At 48.4% G+C, this 17197-nt stretch overlaps 1 protein-coding gene across 4 annotated transcripts in view; it reads left to right on the top strand.

Moving 5' to 3' along the window:
* Positions 1–17197, top strand: part of LOC121559682 (ephrin type-B receptor 4b-like) — a 114985-nt gene that overhangs the window by 72096 nt on the left and 25692 nt on the right. For 2 of the 4 annotated variants that reach the window (XM_045215500.1, XM_045215501.1), the window contains 6 exons: positions 2564–2729; positions 3001–3100; positions 8849–8913; positions 10865–10981; positions 14080–14214; positions 14582–14712. In XM_045215500.1, the coding sequence (XP_045071435.1) occupies positions 2564–2729; positions 3001–3100; positions 8849–8913; positions 10865–10981; positions 14080–14214; positions 14582–14712 (714 nt within the window). The remainder of the gene's footprint in view (positions 1–2563; positions 2730–3000; positions 3101–8848; positions 8914–10864; positions 10982–14079; positions 14215–14581; positions 14713–17197) is intronic. The other 2 variants (XM_041872796.2, XM_045215502.1) reach the window with 1 other exon arrangement.

Genomic DNA, 17197 nt, shown 5'->3' on the forward strand with positions numbered 1-17197 from the left:
TAGCAGAAAGCAATCATTAACCATATGTCCCACCTTATGACAATAGAAACAGTGACGCACATATTTTGGGCGTGCTGGATGTACTGCTGGTCGACTAGGACTAAAAGTTAGCAACTCCGCAGCCCTGCTCTCCGTACGAGCCGAAAACACGCTCTTATGCGTCAACACAAACTTCGTCTGCCAATACAGACGCTTCCGACAGTGAGGATACTTTCTGTTCGTTCAGATAAACTACAATGCGTTCCGGTAAGCAATTTTTAAACTCTTCTAACAAGATTAACTCCCGTAGAGAGTTAAAATCAGTTACCTTACTAGCACTGTGCCATTTGTCAAACAGATTTCCTTTGTCTCTAGCAAACTCCACATAAGTCTGAGTAGGAGACTTTTTATGAGACCTAAATCTCTGTCGATATGCCTCAGGAACAAGCTCATAGGCACGAAGAACAGTAGCTTTGACCACTGCATAATTCAAACTGTCTTCAAGAGGTAGCGCTGCCAGAACCTCTTGGGCTTTACCTGTTAGTTTACACTGAAGTAATAGGCACCATACCTCTTCGGGCCATTTCAATGCTACCGCTATCCGTTCAAACACACCGAAATAGGAATCAACCTCTGACTCCCTGAACACAGGTACCAAGGTGATCTGCCTACTAATATCAAACGTAGCAGCCGACACAGCTGGTGAGGATGGCTCACTAGCAGGCATAGTATTAGCAGAGACTAACCTCGCTGTTTCTGCCTCTAGTTCCATTTTACGCATCTCCAGTTCCATTTTACGCACCTCCAGTTCCATCTTACGCATCTCCAGTTCCATCTTACGCGTCTCCAGTTCTGCCTCTAGCTTACGCGTCTCCTGTTCTGCCTCTAGCTCCATTTTACGCATCTCCAGCTTGTCTTGCCTGATTTGTGCCCGCTCTTCCGCCTCCATTTGGAGCCGTGTCGAGCGGACATCGATCCTGGCATCACTGTCAGTCAGTGGGGAGAGTGGGTCATAACGGGGCAATGTGGCTGGAGCCTTAGCCTCCTCCTCAGACACTGATGGGCTTACAGGAACAGCCACCACCTCCCCTACAGGAGCAGCAGACTCAGGCGGCGGTAACTCAAGCACTCACTCGTTCAACAACATCGCTAGCACTACTTCCCTAACTTCTGCTTTCACTAAACCCCTCGGTATGGGTGCAGAAAAGTGGTCAGCCAAAACCTGTAGATCCACTCTACGGCAATTCTCAAAAACCTCCCACGTAGGGTTTTCCAAAAATGCATCCAACTCAAAAGTAGCCATTCTACTAGCAACACGAGCCGTCGACTACTGAACACACAACAAAAAACAGGTAGTACAGCTGCCAAGCTCAACACTGAACCAGACACTTACTAATTTGCATGAGTAGCATGGGATGGATCCCGGACGAACCCCCACTTTATGTTACGAACCCCGTGGCTTTGAACGTCTAGGGTGATGGACATGAGACCCGTAACATAATGCATGTAAATTATAAGTGTGGCATGGAACAGTGAGAACAAAATATGACACAACTACCATGAACTACCGTCAAACACAAATGGTTTATTTCTGAACACACGGTAAAGGATTGGGAAAAAGGGCTGAGCAGGACCCAAGAAATGAAACAATAGTGTAAAACACCCCTAAACTGATCTTGCCTGCCTCAAGAACCGCTAGGCTACTGCTAATCATACAAAAATACAGTGGGTGGTCCGCTCAGGTCTAACTAGTGTGTATAGACAGTTCTTTCTACGGGAAATGTATGCCCAAGGGCAGCTAGCTCAAAACTCCCCTTTTCCCAGAAACACACAATAGTTACCAAACAGAGTAACCAGCAACTTAGTGAGTACTCTAAACAAAGGACATCACAGTATCCATTACTCACATACAAAACAGTAGTCTAACAGAATTACCAATCATAGTAAACAGCACTTAGTGAGTAATCAAAACCAGGACACCACCGTGTCCATACTCACATACGGAAATATTCTCTCTCTCTCTCTCAACAAACACAAGACTGGTTTTTATACAATGGGATGTGTGATTGAACAAACGAGTAACAGGTGGTGCAATGCACAGGAATGTTCACTGATTGGTCCAATCAGCAGACACCTCAACGACCACCAATCAGGAACATACAGGACACCTGTGATTAGGGCAGAAGGAGAGAAACACACAAAAACACAGGATACCTGTATCCGTAACACCTGTATAGGGAGGGCAGTGTCCTGTATAGGGAGGGCAGTGTCCTGTATAGGGAGGGCAGTGTCCTGTATAGGGAGGGTAGTGTCCTGTATAGGGAGGGTAGTGTCCTGTATAGGGAGGGTAGTGTCCTGTATAGGTCCTTGCGCTAAATCTATCTTTTTGTAAAAACATGCTGAAAAATGCGGGAGCTCATCTGCTCAGACCGGTCTGAGAGTCTGCTGATTCTCTCTCTCTGCTGATTCTCTCTCTCTCTCTGCTCTCTTTCTGCTCCAGGCTTTCGTCAGTGGCAGTATGTTACCATCGTGGTCAGTAGTGTTGTGGTCAGTAACCTCTCTCTCTCTCTCTCTCTCTCTCTAGGATGGTCCAGACTCTGGTCAGTGGCAGTATGTAACCAGCGTGGTCAGTAGTGTTGTGGTCAGTAACCTCCAGAGGTCCACTAGTTACCAGGTGCAGGTCAGAGCCAGAACCATGGCTGGATACAGCAACTTCTCCCCAGCCTCGACCTTCACCACCCTGCCTGACGGTACGACTACACAGCCAGGCTTCATCTGAGGCCTATTCTGACCCTATACCCTAACCCCTAACCCCTAACCCCTACACACCCAGACTTCTACTCTGGAGTAACCCGGCTTATACTAGCTTCTGTCTACAGGCTGTTGTTGTATTAGTCAAAGTTTCTGTCTCATGTACTTGTGTTTTTGATAATAAGTTATGTAAGATATTAGATTGTCAAGTTTTATAAATATATATTTATTAACTATTTTCTCTCTCTCTATCTCCATCTCACTCTCCAGAAGGGGAGGCCCACTCTCAGATGATGGTGACAGGTGTTCTGGTTGCCATGGGGATACTCCTCCTCATTACTGTGGTGATCATCACTGGATACTGCTACTGGTGAGAGAGGAGAGGGGGATGAGGTAGAGGAAGAGGGGGATGAGGTAGAGGAGAGGGGGATGAGGTAGAGGAAGAGGGGGATGAGGTAGAGGAAGAGGGGGATGAGGTAGAGGAGAGGGGGATGAGGTAGAGGAAGAGGGGGATGAGGTAGAGGAAGAGGGGGATGAGGTAGAGGAAGAGGGAGGGAGGTTAGAAAGGAAAAGAGACAGGATACACCCGCCCAGGTCAGTCTCTACAGGATGGCCAGTAGAACAATAGTGCTGACCTCAGATCACCAGAGGTGGACCCTATTTTAGGAGGAGACAAGAGGGGAAAGAAAGACGAGAGAGACAGGCAGACAGACAGACAGACAGAGATAAAGACAGGCAGACAGGCAGGCAGGCAGGCAGACAGACAGACAGACAGGCAGAGATGCAGGCAGACATACAGACAGAGATGCAGACAGACAGACAGACAGACAGACATTTTTTTTTTTTTTTTTTTTTTTAGTCATTTAGCAGACGCTCTTATCCAGAGCGACTTACAGTTAGTGAATACATATTTTTTTATATATTTTTTTATACTGGCCCCCCAGTATACAGACAGACAGGCAGACAGGCAGAGATGCAGACAGACAGAGAGAGACAGGCAGACAGGCAGGCAGGCAGGCAGACAAACAGGCAGAGATGCAGACAGACAGACAGGCAGAGATGCAGACAGACAAACAGCCAGAGATGCAGAGAGAGATGCAGACAGACAGACAGAGATGCAGAGAGAGATGCAGACAGACAGACAGACAGGCAGAGATGCAGAGAGAGATGCAGACAGACAGACAGACATACAGACAAACAGCCAGAGATGCAGAGAGAGATGCAGACAGACAGACAGACAGACAGACAGGCAGGCAGACATGCAGACAGACAAACAGCCAGAGATGCAGAGAGAGATGCAGAGAGAGATGCAGAGAGAGATGCAGAGAGAGATGCAGACAGACAGGCAGACAGACAGGCAGAGATACAGACAGACAGGCAGAGATGCAGACAGACAGACAGGCAGAGATGCAGACAGACAAACAGCCAGAGATGCAGAGAGAGATGCAGACAGACAGACAGAGATGCAGAGAGAGATGCAGACAGACAGACAGACAGACAGGCAGAGATGCAGACAGACAAACAGCCAGAGATGCAGAGAGAGATGCAGAGAGAGATGCAGAGAGAGATGCAGACAGACAGGCAGACATACAGACAGACAGGCAGAGATACAGACAGACAGGCAGAGATACAGACAAACAGGCAGAGATGCAGACAGACAAACAGCCAGAGATGCAGAGAGAGATGCAGACAGACAGACATACAGACAGGCAGACAGAGATGCAGACAAACAGGCAGAGATGCAGACAGACAAACAGCCAGAGATGCAGAGAGAGATGCAGACAGACAGACAGAGATGCAGAGAGAGATGCAGACAGACAGACAGACAGGCAGAGATGCAGAGAGAGATGCAGACAGACAGACAGACATACAGACAAACAGCCAGAGATGCAGAGAGAGATGCAGACAGACAGACAGACAGACAGACAGACAGGCAGGCAGACATGCAGACAGACAAACAGCCAGAGATGCAGAGAGAGATGCAGACAGACAGACATACAGACAGGCAGACAGACAGGCAGAGATGCAGACAGACAGACAGAGATGCAGACAGACAGACAGACAGACAGGCAGAGATGCAGACAGACAGAGATGGAACCTATGTGATTATACACTTCATCCTGTACTCCCTGTCCTCTTTTCTCTCTCTCTATCCCTTCATCCTGTACTCCCTGTCCTCTTTTCTCTCTCTCTATCCCTTCATCCTGTACTCCCTGTCCTCTTTTCTCTCTCTCTATCCCTTCATCCTGTACTCCCTGTCCTCTTTTCTCTCTCTCTATCCCTTCATCCTGTACTCCCTGTCCTCTTTTCTCTCTCTCTATCCCTTCATCCTGTACTCCCTGTCCTCTTTTCTCTCTCTCTATCCCTTCATCCTGTACTCCCTGTCCTCTTTTCTCTCTCTCTATCCCTTCATCCTGTACTCCCTGTCCTCTTTTCTCTCTCTCTATCCCTTCATCCTGTACTCCCTGTCCTCTTTTCTCTCTCTCTATCCCTTCATCCTGTACTCCCTGTCCTCTTTTCTCTCTCTCTATCCCTTCATCCTGTACTCCCTGTCCTCTTTTCTCTCTCTCTATCCCTTCATCCTGTACTCCCTGTCCTCTTTTCTCTCTCTCTATCCCTTCATCCTGTACTCCCTGTCCTCTTTTCTCTCTCTCTATCCCTTCATCCTGTACTCCCTGTCCTCTTTTCTCTCTCTCTATCCCTTCATCCTGTACTCCCTGTCCTCTTTTCTCTCTCTCTATCCCTTCATCCTGTACTCCCCGTCCTCTTTTCTCTCTCTCTATCCCTTCATCATGTACTCCCCGTCCTCTTTTCTCTCTCTCTATCCCTTCATCCTGTACTCCCCTGTCCTCTTTTCTCTCTCTCTATCCCTTCATCCTGTACTCCCTGTCCTCTTTTCTCTCTCTCTATCCCTTCATCCTGTACTCCCTGTCCTCTTTTCTCTCTCTCTATCCCTTCATCCTGTACTCCCTGTCCTCTTTTCTCTCTCTCTATCCCTTCATCCTGTACTCCCTGTCCTATTTTCTCTCTCTCTATCCCTTCATCCTGTACTCCCTGTCCTCTTTTCTCTCTCTCTATCCCTTCATCCTGTACTCCCTGTCCTCTTTTCTCTCTCTCTATCCCTTCATCCTGTACTCCCTGTCCTCTTTTCTCTCTCTCTATCCCTTCATCCTGTACTCCCTGTCCTCTTTTCTCTCTCTCTATCCCTTCATCCTGTACTCCCTGTCCTCTTTTCTCTCTCTCTATCCCTTCATCCTGTACTCCCTGTCCTCTTTTCTCTCTCTCTATCCCTTCATCCTGTACTCCCTGTCCTATTTTCTCTCTCTCTATCCCTTCATCCTGTACTCCCTGTCCTCTTTTCTCTCTCTCTATCCCTTCATCCTGTACTCCCTGTCCTCTTTTCTCTCTCTCTATCCCTTCATCCTGTACTCCCCGTCCTCTTTTCTCTCTCTCTATCCCTTCATCATGTACTCCCCGTCCTCTTTTCTCTCTCTCTATCCCTTCATCCTGTACTCCCTGTCCTCTTTTCTCTCTCTCTATCCCTTCATCCTGTACTCCCTGTCCTCTTTTCTCTCTCTCTATCCCTTCATCCTGTACTCCCTGTCCTCTTTTCTCTCTCTCTATCCCTTCATCCTGTACTCCCTGTCCTCTTTTCTCTCTCTCTATCCCTTCATCCTGTACTCCCTGTCCTCTTTTCTCTCTCTCTATCCCTTCATCCTGTACTCCCTGTCCTCTTTTCTCTCTCTCTATCCCTTCATCCTGTACTCCCTGTCCTCTTTTCTCTCTCTCTATCCCTTCATCCTGTACTCCCTGTCCTCTTTTCTCTTTCTCTATCCCTTCATCCTGTACTCCCTGTCCTCTTTTCTCTCTCTCTATCCCTTCATCCTGTACTCCCTGTCCTCTTTTCTCTCTCGCTATCCCTTCATCCTGTACTCCCTGTCCTCTTTTCTCTCTCTCTATCCCTTCATCCTGTACTCCCTGTCCTCTTTTCTCTCTCGCTATCCCTTCATCCTGTACTCCCTGTCCTCTTTTCTCTCTCTCTATCCCTTCATCCTGTACTCCCTGTCCTCTTTTCTCTCTCTCTATCCCTTCATCATGTACTCCCTGTCCTCTTTTCTCTCTCTCTATCCCTTCATCCTGTACTCCCTGTCCTATTTTCTCTCTCTCTATCCCTTCATCCTGTATTCCCTGTCCTCTTTTCTCTCTCTCTATCCCTTCATCCTGTACTCCCTGTCCTCTTTTCTCTCTCTCTATCCCTTCATCCTGTACTCCCTGTCCTCTTTTCTCTCTCTCTATCCCTTCATCCTGTACTCCCTGTCCTATTTTCTCTCTCTCTATCCCTTCATCCTGTACTCCCTGTCCTCTTTTCTCTCTCTCTATCCCTTCATCCTGTACTCCCTGTCCTCTTTTCTCTCTCTCTATCCCTTCATCCTGTACTCCCCGTCCTCTTTTCTCTCTCTCTATCCCTTCATCCTGGACTCCCTGTCCTCTTTTCTCTCTCTCTATCCCTTCATCCTGTACTCCCTGTCCTCTTTTCTCTCTCTCTATCCCTTCATCCTGTACTCCCTGTCCTCTTTTCTCTCTCTCTATCCCTTCATCCTGTACTCCCTGTCCTCTTTTCTCTCTCTCTCTATCCCTTCATCCTGTACTCCCTGTCCTCTTTTCTCTCTCTCTCTATCCCTTCATCCTGTACTCCCTGTCCTCTTTTCTCTCTCTCTATCCCTTCATCCTGTACTCCCTGTCCTCTTTTCTCTCTCTCTATCCCTTCATCATGTACTCCCCGTCCTCTTTTCTCTCTCTCTATCCCTTCATCCTGGACTCCCTGTCCTCTTTTCTCTCTCTCTATCCCTTCATCCTGTACTCCCTGTCCTCTTTTCTCTCTCTCTATCCCTTCATCCTGTACTCCCTGTCCTCTTTTTCTCTCTCTATCCCTTCATCCTGTACTCCCTGTCCTCTTTTCTCTCTCTCTATCCCTTCATCCTGTACTCCCTGTCCTCTTTTCTCTCTCTCTATCCCTTCATCCTGTACTCCCTGTCCTCTTTTCTCTCTCTCTATCCCTTCATCCTGTACTCCCTGTCCTCTTTTCTCTCTCTCTATCCCTTCATCCTGTACTCCCTGTCCTCTTTTCTCTCTCTCTATCCCTTCATCCTGTACTCCCTGTCCTATTTTCTCTCTCTCTATCCCTTCATCATGTACTCCCTGTCCTCTTTTCTCTCTCTCTATCCCTTCATCCTGTACTCCCTGTCCTCTTTTCTCTCTCTCTATCCCTTCATCCTGTACTCCCTGTCCTCTTTTCTCTCTCTCTATCCCTTCATCCTGTACTCCCTGTCCTCTTTTCTCTCTCTCTATCCCTTCATCCTGTACTCCCTGTCCTCTTTTCTCTCTCTCTATCCCTTCATCCTGTACTCCCTGTCCTCTTTTCTCTCTCTCTATCCCTTCATCCTGTACTCCCTGTCCTCTTTTCTCTCTCTCTATCCCTTCATCCTGTACTCCCTGTCCTATTTTCTCTCTCTCTATCCCTTCATCCTGTACTCCCTGTCCTCTTTTCTCTCTCTCTATCCCTTCATCCTGTACTCCCTGTCCTCTTTTTCTCTCTCTCTATCCCTTCATCCTGTACTCCCTGTCCTCTTTTCTCTCTCTCTATCCCTTCATCCTGTACTCCCTGTCCTATTTTCTCTCTCTCTATCCCTTCATCCTGTACTCCCTGTCCTCTTTTCTCTCTCTCTATCCCTTCATCCTGTACTCCCTGTCCTATTTTCTCTCTCTCTATCCCTTCATCATGTACTCCCTGTCCTCTTTTCTCTCTCTCTATCCCTTCATCCTGTACTCCCTGTCCTCTTTTTCTCTCTCTCTATCCCTTCATCCTGTACTCCCTGTCCTCTTTTCTCTCTCTCTATCCCTTCATCCTGTACTCCCTGTCCTCTTTTCTCTCTCTCTATCCCTTCATCCTGTACTCCCTGTCCTCTTTTCTCTCTCTCTATCCCTTCATCCTGTACTCCCTGTCCTATTTTCTCTCTCTCTATCCCTTCATCCTGTACTCCCTGTCCTCTTTTCTCTCTGTATGTCCCCCTATGTTTTTCATTCTTTCATTGTTGTTTGTCTCTGTCTCTCTCCTCAGTAAACAGCTGTGTGGGAAGGATATAGAGATGAATGATCAGAATGGACAGTACCTGATGAGACAGAGTGGGTAGTGCACATTACTGGAACACTACAACCTACATACATACTATAGTAGACAACACTACTACCTACAGTTGAAGTCGGAAGTTTACATACACTTAAGTTGGAGTCATTAAAACTTGTTTTTCAACCACTTCACACATTTCTTGTTAACAAACTATAGTTTTGGCAAGTCGGTTAGGACATCTAATTTGTGCATGACACAAGTAATTTTTCCAACAATTGTTTACAGCCAGATTATTTCACTTATAATTCACTGTATCACAATTCCAGTGGGTCAGAAGTTTACATACACTAAGTTGACTGTGCCTTTAAACAGCTTAGAAAATTCCAGAAAATGATGTCATGGCTTTAGAAGCTTCTGATAGGCTAATTGACATCATTTGAGTCAATTGGAGGTGTACCTGTGGATGTATTTCAAGGCATACCTTCAAAGTTAGTGCCTCTTTGCTTGACATCATGGGAAAATCAAAAGAAATCAGCCAAAAATTGTAGACCTCCAGAAGTCTGGTTCATCCTTGGGAGCAATTTCCAAACGCCTGAAGGTACCACGTTCTTCTGTACAAACAATAGTATGCAAGTATAAACACCATGGGACCACGCAGCCGTCATACCACTCAGGAAGGAGACGCGTTCTGTCTCCTAGAGATGAACGTACTTTGGTGCGAAAAGTGCAAATCAATCCCAGAACAACAGCAAAGGACCTTGTGAAGATGCTGGAGGAAACAGGTACAAAAGTATCTATATCCACAGTAAAACGAGTCCTATATCGACATAACCTGAAAGGCCGCTCAGCAAGGAAGAAGCCACTGCTCCAAAACCGCCATAAAAAAGCCAGACTACGGTTTGCAACTGCACATGGGGACAAAGATCGTACTTTTTGGAGAAATGTCCTCTGGTCTGATTAAACAAAAATATAACTGTTTGGCCATAATGACCATTGTTATGTTTGGAGGAAAAAGGGGGTAACTTGCAAGCCAAAGAATACCATCCCAACCGTGAAGCACGGGTGTGGCAGTATCATGCTGTGGGGGTGCTTTGCTGCAGGAGGGACTGGTGCACTTCACAAAATAGATGGCATCATGAGGAAGGAATATTATGTGGATATATTGAAACAACATCTCAAGACATCAGTCAGGAAGTTAAAGCTTGGTCGCAAATGGGTCTTCCAAATGGACAATGACCCCAAGCATACTTCCAAAGTTGTGGCAAAATGGCTTAAGGACAACAAAGTCAAGGTATTGGAGTGGCCATCTCAAAGCCCTGACCTCAATCCTATAGAACATTTGTGGGCAGAACTGAAAAAGCGTGTGCGAGCAAGGAGGCCTACAAACCTGACTCAGTTACACCAGCTCTGTCAGGAGGAATGGGCCAAAATTCACCCAATTTGTTGTGGGAAGCTTGTGGAAGGCTACTCGAAACGTTTGACCCAAGTTAAACAATTTAAAGGCAATGCTACCAAATACTAATTGAGCGTATGTAAACTTCTGACCCACTGGGAATGTGATGAAAGAAATAAAAGCTGAAATAAATCATTCTCTCTACTATTATTCTGACATTTCACATTCTTAAAATAAAGTGGTGATCCTAACTGGCCTAAGGCAGGGAATATTTACTAGGATTAAATGTCAGGAATTGTGAAAAACTGAGTTTAAATGTATTTGACTAAGGTGTATGTAAACTTCCGACTTCAACTGTATATACATACTATAGTACACAACACTAAACCGGGACTAATGTTAAAATGAAAACTATATTTGTGACAAAAAACAATGTTAAGTGTTCCTTTAACAATTCAAAACACAGTCATAATCCACACATGGTAATTGTCAGCAGATATGAAGATGTATATTAACGTTGTTAACATATCTGTTGCTAGGTGCACATTAACATTGTTTTTACCATGGTATCTGTTGCTAGGTTTATATTAACGTTGTTGTTACCATGGTTACAGCAGGTATGAAGGTGTACATTGACCCGTTCACCTACGAGGATCCTAACGAGGCGGTCAGAGAATTCGCTAAAGAGATAGACGTGTCCTTCGTCAAGATAGAGGAGGTCATTGGAGCTGGTCAGTACCTCTCTGGGTCTACCTCACTAACATTTTCTCTTCAACCACTCTCTTTTCCTCACTCTTCTCCTCCTCTCTCTTCTCATCTCTCTTCTCCTCTCTACACCTCCTCTCTCTTCTCCTCTCTCTTCTCCTCCTCTCTCTCTTCTCCACATCTCTCCTCCTCCTCTCTCTTCTCCTCCACTGTCTCTTATCCTCCTCTCTCTTCTCCTCCTCTCTCTTCTCCTCCTCTCTTCTCCTCCTCTCTCTCTTCTCCTCTCTCTCTTCTCTCTCCTCTCTCTTCTCTCTCTTCTCCTCTCTCTCTTCTCTCTCTTCTCCTCCTCTCTCTCTTCTCCTCTCTCTCTTCTCTCTCTTCTCCTCCTGTATCTCTTCTCCTCCTCTCTCTTCTCCTCCTCTCTACTCCTCTCTACACCTCCTCTCTCTACACCTCCTCTCTCTTCTCCTCCTCTCTCTTCTCCTCTCTTCTCCTCCTCTCTGTCTCTTCTCTCTTCTCCTCTCTCTCTCTTCTCCTCCACTGTCTCTTCTCCTCCTCTCTCTGTTCTCCTCCTCTCCTCTCCTCCTCTCTCTCCTCCTCTACTCTTCTCCTCTACTCTTCTCCTCCTCTCTTCTCCTCTCTCTTCTCCACCTCTCTCTTCTCCTCCTCTATTTTTCTCCTCTCTTCTCCTCCTCTCTCTTCTCCTCTCTTCTCCTCCACTCTCTCTTCTCCTCCTCTCTCCTCTTTTCTCCTCCTCTCTCTTCTACCCCTCTCTTCTCCTCCTCCTCTCTCTTCTCCTCCTCTCTTCTCCTCCTCTCTCTTCTACCCCTCTCTTCTCCTCCTCCTCTCTCTTCTCCTCCTCTCTTCTCCACATCTCTCTTCTCCTCCTCTCTACTCCTCTCTACACCTCCTCTCTCTTCTCCTCCTCTCTCTTCTCCTCTCTTCTCCTCCTCTCTGTCTCCCTCTCTTATCCTCCTCTCTCTCCACCTACTCTCTTCTCTCCTCCTCTCTTCTCCTCCTCTCTCTTCTCCTCTGTCTCTTCTCCTCTCTCTTCTCCTCCTCTCGCTTCTCCTCCTCTCTCTTCCTCCTCTCTCCTCCTCCTCTCTCTTCTCCTCCTCTCTCTCTACTCCTCCTCTCTTCTCATCCTCTCTCTCCTCCTCTTCTCCTCCTCTCTCTTCTCCTCCTCTCTTCTCCTCCTCTCTCTCTTCTCCTCTCTTCTCCTCCTCTCTCTTCTCCTCCTCTGTCTCTCTCTTCTCTCTCTCCTCCTCCTCTGTCTCTTCTCCTCCTGTATCTCTTCTCCTCCTGTATCTCTTCTCCTCCTCTGTCTCTTCTCCTCCTCTGTCTCTTCTCCTCCTCTGTCTCTTCTCCTCCTCTGTCTCTTCTCCTCCTCTCTCTTCTCCTCCTATTTATTCTCCTCCTCTCTCTTCTCCTCCTCTGTCTCTTCTCCTCCTCTGTCTCTTCTCCTCCTCTCTCTGTTCTCCTCCTCTCTTCTCCTCCTCCTCTCTTCTCCTCCTCTCTTCCCCTCCTCTCTCTTCTCCTCCTCTCCTCCTCTACTCTTCTGCTCCTCTCTCCACCTCTCTCTTCTCCACATCTCTCTTCTCCTCCTCTCGTTTCCTCCTCTATTTTTCTCCTCTCTTCTCCTCTCTTCTCCTCCTCTCTCCCCCTCTACTCTTCTCCTCCTCTCTCTCTTCTCCTCCTCTCTCTTCTCCTCCTCTCTTCCCCTCCTCTCTCTTCTCCTCCTCTCTCTTCTCCTCCTCTCTCTTCTCCTCCTTTCTTCCCCTCCTCTCTCTTCTCCTCCTCTCTCTCCTCCTCTCTCTTCTCCTCCTCTCTCTCCACCTCTCTCTTCTCCTCTCTCTTCTCCTCCTCTCTTCCCCTCCTCTCTCTTCTCCACATCTCTCTCCTCCTCTCTCTCTCCTCCTCCTCTCTCCTCCTCCTCTCTCTTGTACCCCTCTCTTTTCCATCTCTTCTCCTCCTCTCTCTCTTCTTCTCTCTTTTCCTCTTTTCCTCTCTGTATCTCCTTCTCTCTCTCTCTCTCTCTCTCTCTCTCTCTCTCTCTCTCTCTCTCTCTCTCTCTCTCTCTCTCTCTCTCTCTCTCTCTCTCTCTCTCTCTCTCTCTAGAATAACACTTCTCATATTCCACGGTGAGTAGTCTTTAGCCAAGAGCACTGCCAGCTCATACATGTCTATATGGTATACCGCAAACCGCTAGCAGATTAGCCTAATGCTGGCTAGCCTACTGTTAGCTCCTAAAGCTCAGTACTAGTAACTTGCACAACAAACTAGATCCTGACAAAGTCAGCTGTTGGATGATCTAAGTAGCCATCAACAGCCTGTGTCTCTTCTCTTTTGGAGAGGTGTGTTGTTAACAGTGTGTGTGTTCCAGGTGTGTTGTTAACAGTGTGTGTGTTCCAGGTGTGTTGTTAACAGTGTGTGTGTTCCAGGTGTGTTGTTAACAGTGTGTGTGTGTTCCAGGTGTGTTGTTAACAGTGTGTGTGTTCCAGGTGTGTTATTAACAGTGTGTGTGTTCCAGGTGTGTTGTTAACAGTGTGTGTGTTCCAGGTATGTTGTTAACAGTGTGTGTGTTCCAGGTGTGTTGTTAACAGTGTGTGTGTTCCAGGTGTGTTGTTAACAGTGTGTGTGCTCCAGGTGTGTTGTTAACAGTGTGTGTGTTCCAGGTGTGTTGTTAACAGTGTGTGTGTTCCAGGTGTGTTGTTAACAGTATGTTTTCCAGGTGTGTTGTTAACAGTGTGTGTTCCAGGTGTGTTGTTAACAGTGTGTGTGTGTTCCAGGTGTGTTGTTAACAGTGTGTGTGTTCCAGGTGTGTTGTTAACAGTGTGTGTGTTCCAGGTGTGTTGTTAACAGTGTGTGTGTTCCAGGTGTGTTGTTAACAGTGTGTGTGTTCCAGGTGTGTTGTTAACAGTGTGTGTGTTCCAGGTGTGTTGTTAACAGTGTGTGTGTTCCAGGTATGTTGTTAACAGTGTGTGTGTTCCAGGTGTGTTGTTAACAGTGTGTGTGTTCCAGGTGTGTTGTTAACAGTGTGTGTGCTCCAGGTGTGTTGTTAACAGTGTGTGTGTTGTTAACAGTGTGTGTTCCAGGTGTGTTGTTAACAGTGTGTGTGCTCCAGGGGAGTTTGGAGAGGTGTGTCGGGGCAGACTGAAGGTCCCTGGTAAGAAGGAGAACTATGTGGCCATCAAAACTCTGAAAGGAGGATACACTGACAAACAGAGAAGGGACTTCCTGTCTGAGGCCTCCATCATGGGTCAGTATCAGATAAACATTTACACAAATTAAAGTGTATACTGTGTGTCATAGATACAGAATTCAGCAATGAAATGTTGTGTATTGATGTGCGTATTGATGTGTGTATTGATGTGTGTATTGATGTGTACATTAATGTGTACATTAATGTGTGTATTAATGTGTGTATTGATGTGTACATTAATGTGTGTATTAATGTGTGTATTAATGTGTGTATTAATGTGTGTATTAATGTGTGTATTAATGTGTACATTAATGTGTGTATTAATGTGTGTATTAATGTGTGTATTAATGTGTGTATTATTGTGTATTCATGTGTATTAATGTGTGTATTAATGTGTGTATTAATGTGTGTATTAATGTGTCAGGTCAATTCCAATCTGTAGGTCAGTTCCAGCACCCCAACATTATCCACCTGGAAGGAGTCATCACAGCTTCCTGTCCTGTTATGATACTGACTGAGTTTATGGAGAACGGAGCCCTCGACAGCTTCCTTAGGGTGAGAATGGGGGAGGGAGGGAGGGAGGGACTGAGTTTATGGAGAACGGAGCCCTCGACAGCTTCCTTAGGGTGAGGATGGGCCTGTATTACAGGAGGGTGGAGGGGGAGGGAGGGTTGGGCTGTTGGAGTAACAGCCTGTCTATTACAGGGGGGTGGAGGGGAAGGAGGGTGGGCTGTTGGAGTAACAGCCTGTCTATTACAGGAGGGTGGAGGGGAGGGAGGGTGGGCTGTTGGAGTAACAGCCTGTCTATTACAGGAGGGTGGAGGGGGAGGGAGGGTTGGGCTGTTGGAGTAACAGCCTGTCTATTACAGGGGGTGGAGGGGAAGGAGGGGTGGGCTGTTGGAGTAACAGCCTGTCTTACAGGGGGGTGGAGGGGAGGGAGGATGGGCTGTTGGAGTAACAGCCTGTCTATTACAGGAGGGTGGAGGGGAGGGAGGGTTGGGCTGTTGGAGTAACAGCCTGTCTATTACAGGGGGGTGGAGGGGAAGGAGGGTGGGCTGTTGGAGTAACAGCCTGTCTTACAGGGGGGTGGAGGGGAGGGAGGATGGGCTGTTGGAGTAACAGCCTGTCTATTACAGGGGGGTGGAGGGGAAGGAGGGTGGGCTGTTGGAGTAACAGCCTGTCTATTACGGGGGGAGGGAGGGTGGGCTGTTGGAGTAACAGCCTGTCTATTACAGGGGGGTGGAGGGGAGGGAGGGTTGGGCTGTTGGAGTAACAGCCTGTCTATTACAGGGGGGTGGAGGGGAGGGAGGGTTGGGCTGTTGGAGTAACAGCCTGTCTATTACAGGGGGTGGAGGGGAGGGAGGGTGGGCTGTTGGAGTAACAGCCTGTCTATTACAGGGGGTGGGGGGGGGGGGAGGGTTGGGCTGTTGGAGTAACAGCCTGTCTATTACAGGGGGGTGGAGGGGAAGGAGGGTGGGCTGTTGGAGTAACAGCCTGTCTATTACAGGAGGGTGGAGGGGGAGGGGAGGGTTGGGCTGTTGGAGTAACAGCCTGTCTATTACAGGGGGTGGAGGGGAAGGAGGGTGGGCTGTTGGAGTAACAGCCTGTCTATTACAGGGGGGAGGGAGGGTGGGCTGTTGGAGTAACAGCCTGTCTATTACAGGAGGGTGGAGGGGAGGGAGGGTGGGCTGTTGGAGTAACAGCCTGTCTTACAGGAGGGGTGGAGGGGAGGGAGGGTTGGGCTGTTGGAGTAACAGCCTGTCTATTACAGGAGGGTGGAGGGGAGGGGAGGGTTGGGCTGTTGGAGTAACAGCCTGTCTATTACAGGAGGGTGGAGGGGAGGGAGGATGGGCTGTTGGAGCAACAGCCTGTCTATTACAGGGGGTGGAGGGGGGGGAGGGTTGGGCTGTTGGAGTAACAGCCTGTCTATTACAGGGGGTGGAGGGGAGGGAGGGTTGGGCTGTTGGAGTAACAGCCTGTCTATTACAGGGGGGTGGAGGGAGGGGAGGGTTGGGCTGTTGGAGTAACAGCCTGTCTATTACAGGGGGTGGAGGGGAGGGAGGGTGGGCTGTTGGAGTAACAGCCTGTCTATTACAGGGGGTGGAGGGGAGGGAGGGTTGGGCTGTTGGAGTAACAGCCTGTCTATTACAGGGGGTGGAGGGGAGGGAGGGTTGGGCTGTTGGAGTAACAGCCTGTCTATTACAGGGGGTGGAGGGAGGGAGGGTTGGGCTGTTGGAGTAACAGCCTGTCTATTACAGGGGGTGGAGGGGAGGGAGGGTTGGGCTGTTGGAGTAACAGCCTGTCTATTACAGGGGGTGGAGGGGAGGGAGGGGTTGGGCTGTTGGAGTAACAGCCTGTCTATTACAGGGGGGTGGAGGGAGGGAGGGTGGGCTGTTGGAGTAACAGCCTGTCTATTACAGAGGGGTGGAGGGGAGGGAGGGTGGGCTGTTGGAGTAACAGCCTGTCTATTACAGGGGTGTGGAGGGGAGGGAGGGTTGGGCTGTTGGAGTAACAGCCTGTCTGTTACAGGGGGTGGAGGGGAGGCAGGATGGGCTGTTGGAGCAACAGCCTGTCTATTACAGGGGCGTGGAGGGGAGGGGAGGGTTGGGCTGTTGGAGTAACAGCCTGTCTATTACAGGGGGGTGGAGGGGAGGGAGGGTGGGCTGTTGGAGCAACAGCCTGTCTATTACAGGGGCGTGGAGGGGAGGGAGGGTTGGGCTGTTGGAGTAACAGCCTGTCTATTACAGGGGGTGGAGGGAGGGAGGATGGGCTGTTGGAGTAACAGCCTGTCTATTACAGGGGGGTGGAGGGGAGGGAGGATGGGCTGTTGGAGTAACAGCCTGTCTATTACAGCGGGGTGGAGGGGAGGGAGGGTGGGCTGTTGGAGTAACAGCCTGTCTATTACAGAGGGGTGGAGGGGAGGGAGGGTTGGGCTGTTGGAGTAACAGCCTGTCTATTACAGGGGGTGGAGGGGAGGGAGGGTGGGCTGTTGGAGTAACAGCCTGTCTATTACAGGGGGGTGGAGGGGAGGGAGGGTGGG

This window comes from Coregonus clupeaformis, unplaced genomic scaffold (assembly GCF_020615455.1).
Source record: "Coregonus clupeaformis isolate EN_2021a unplaced genomic scaffold, ASM2061545v1 scaf0459, whole genome shotgun sequence".
Classification (NCBI taxonomy): domain Eukaryota; kingdom Metazoa; phylum Chordata; class Actinopteri; order Salmoniformes; family Salmonidae; genus Coregonus; species Coregonus clupeaformis.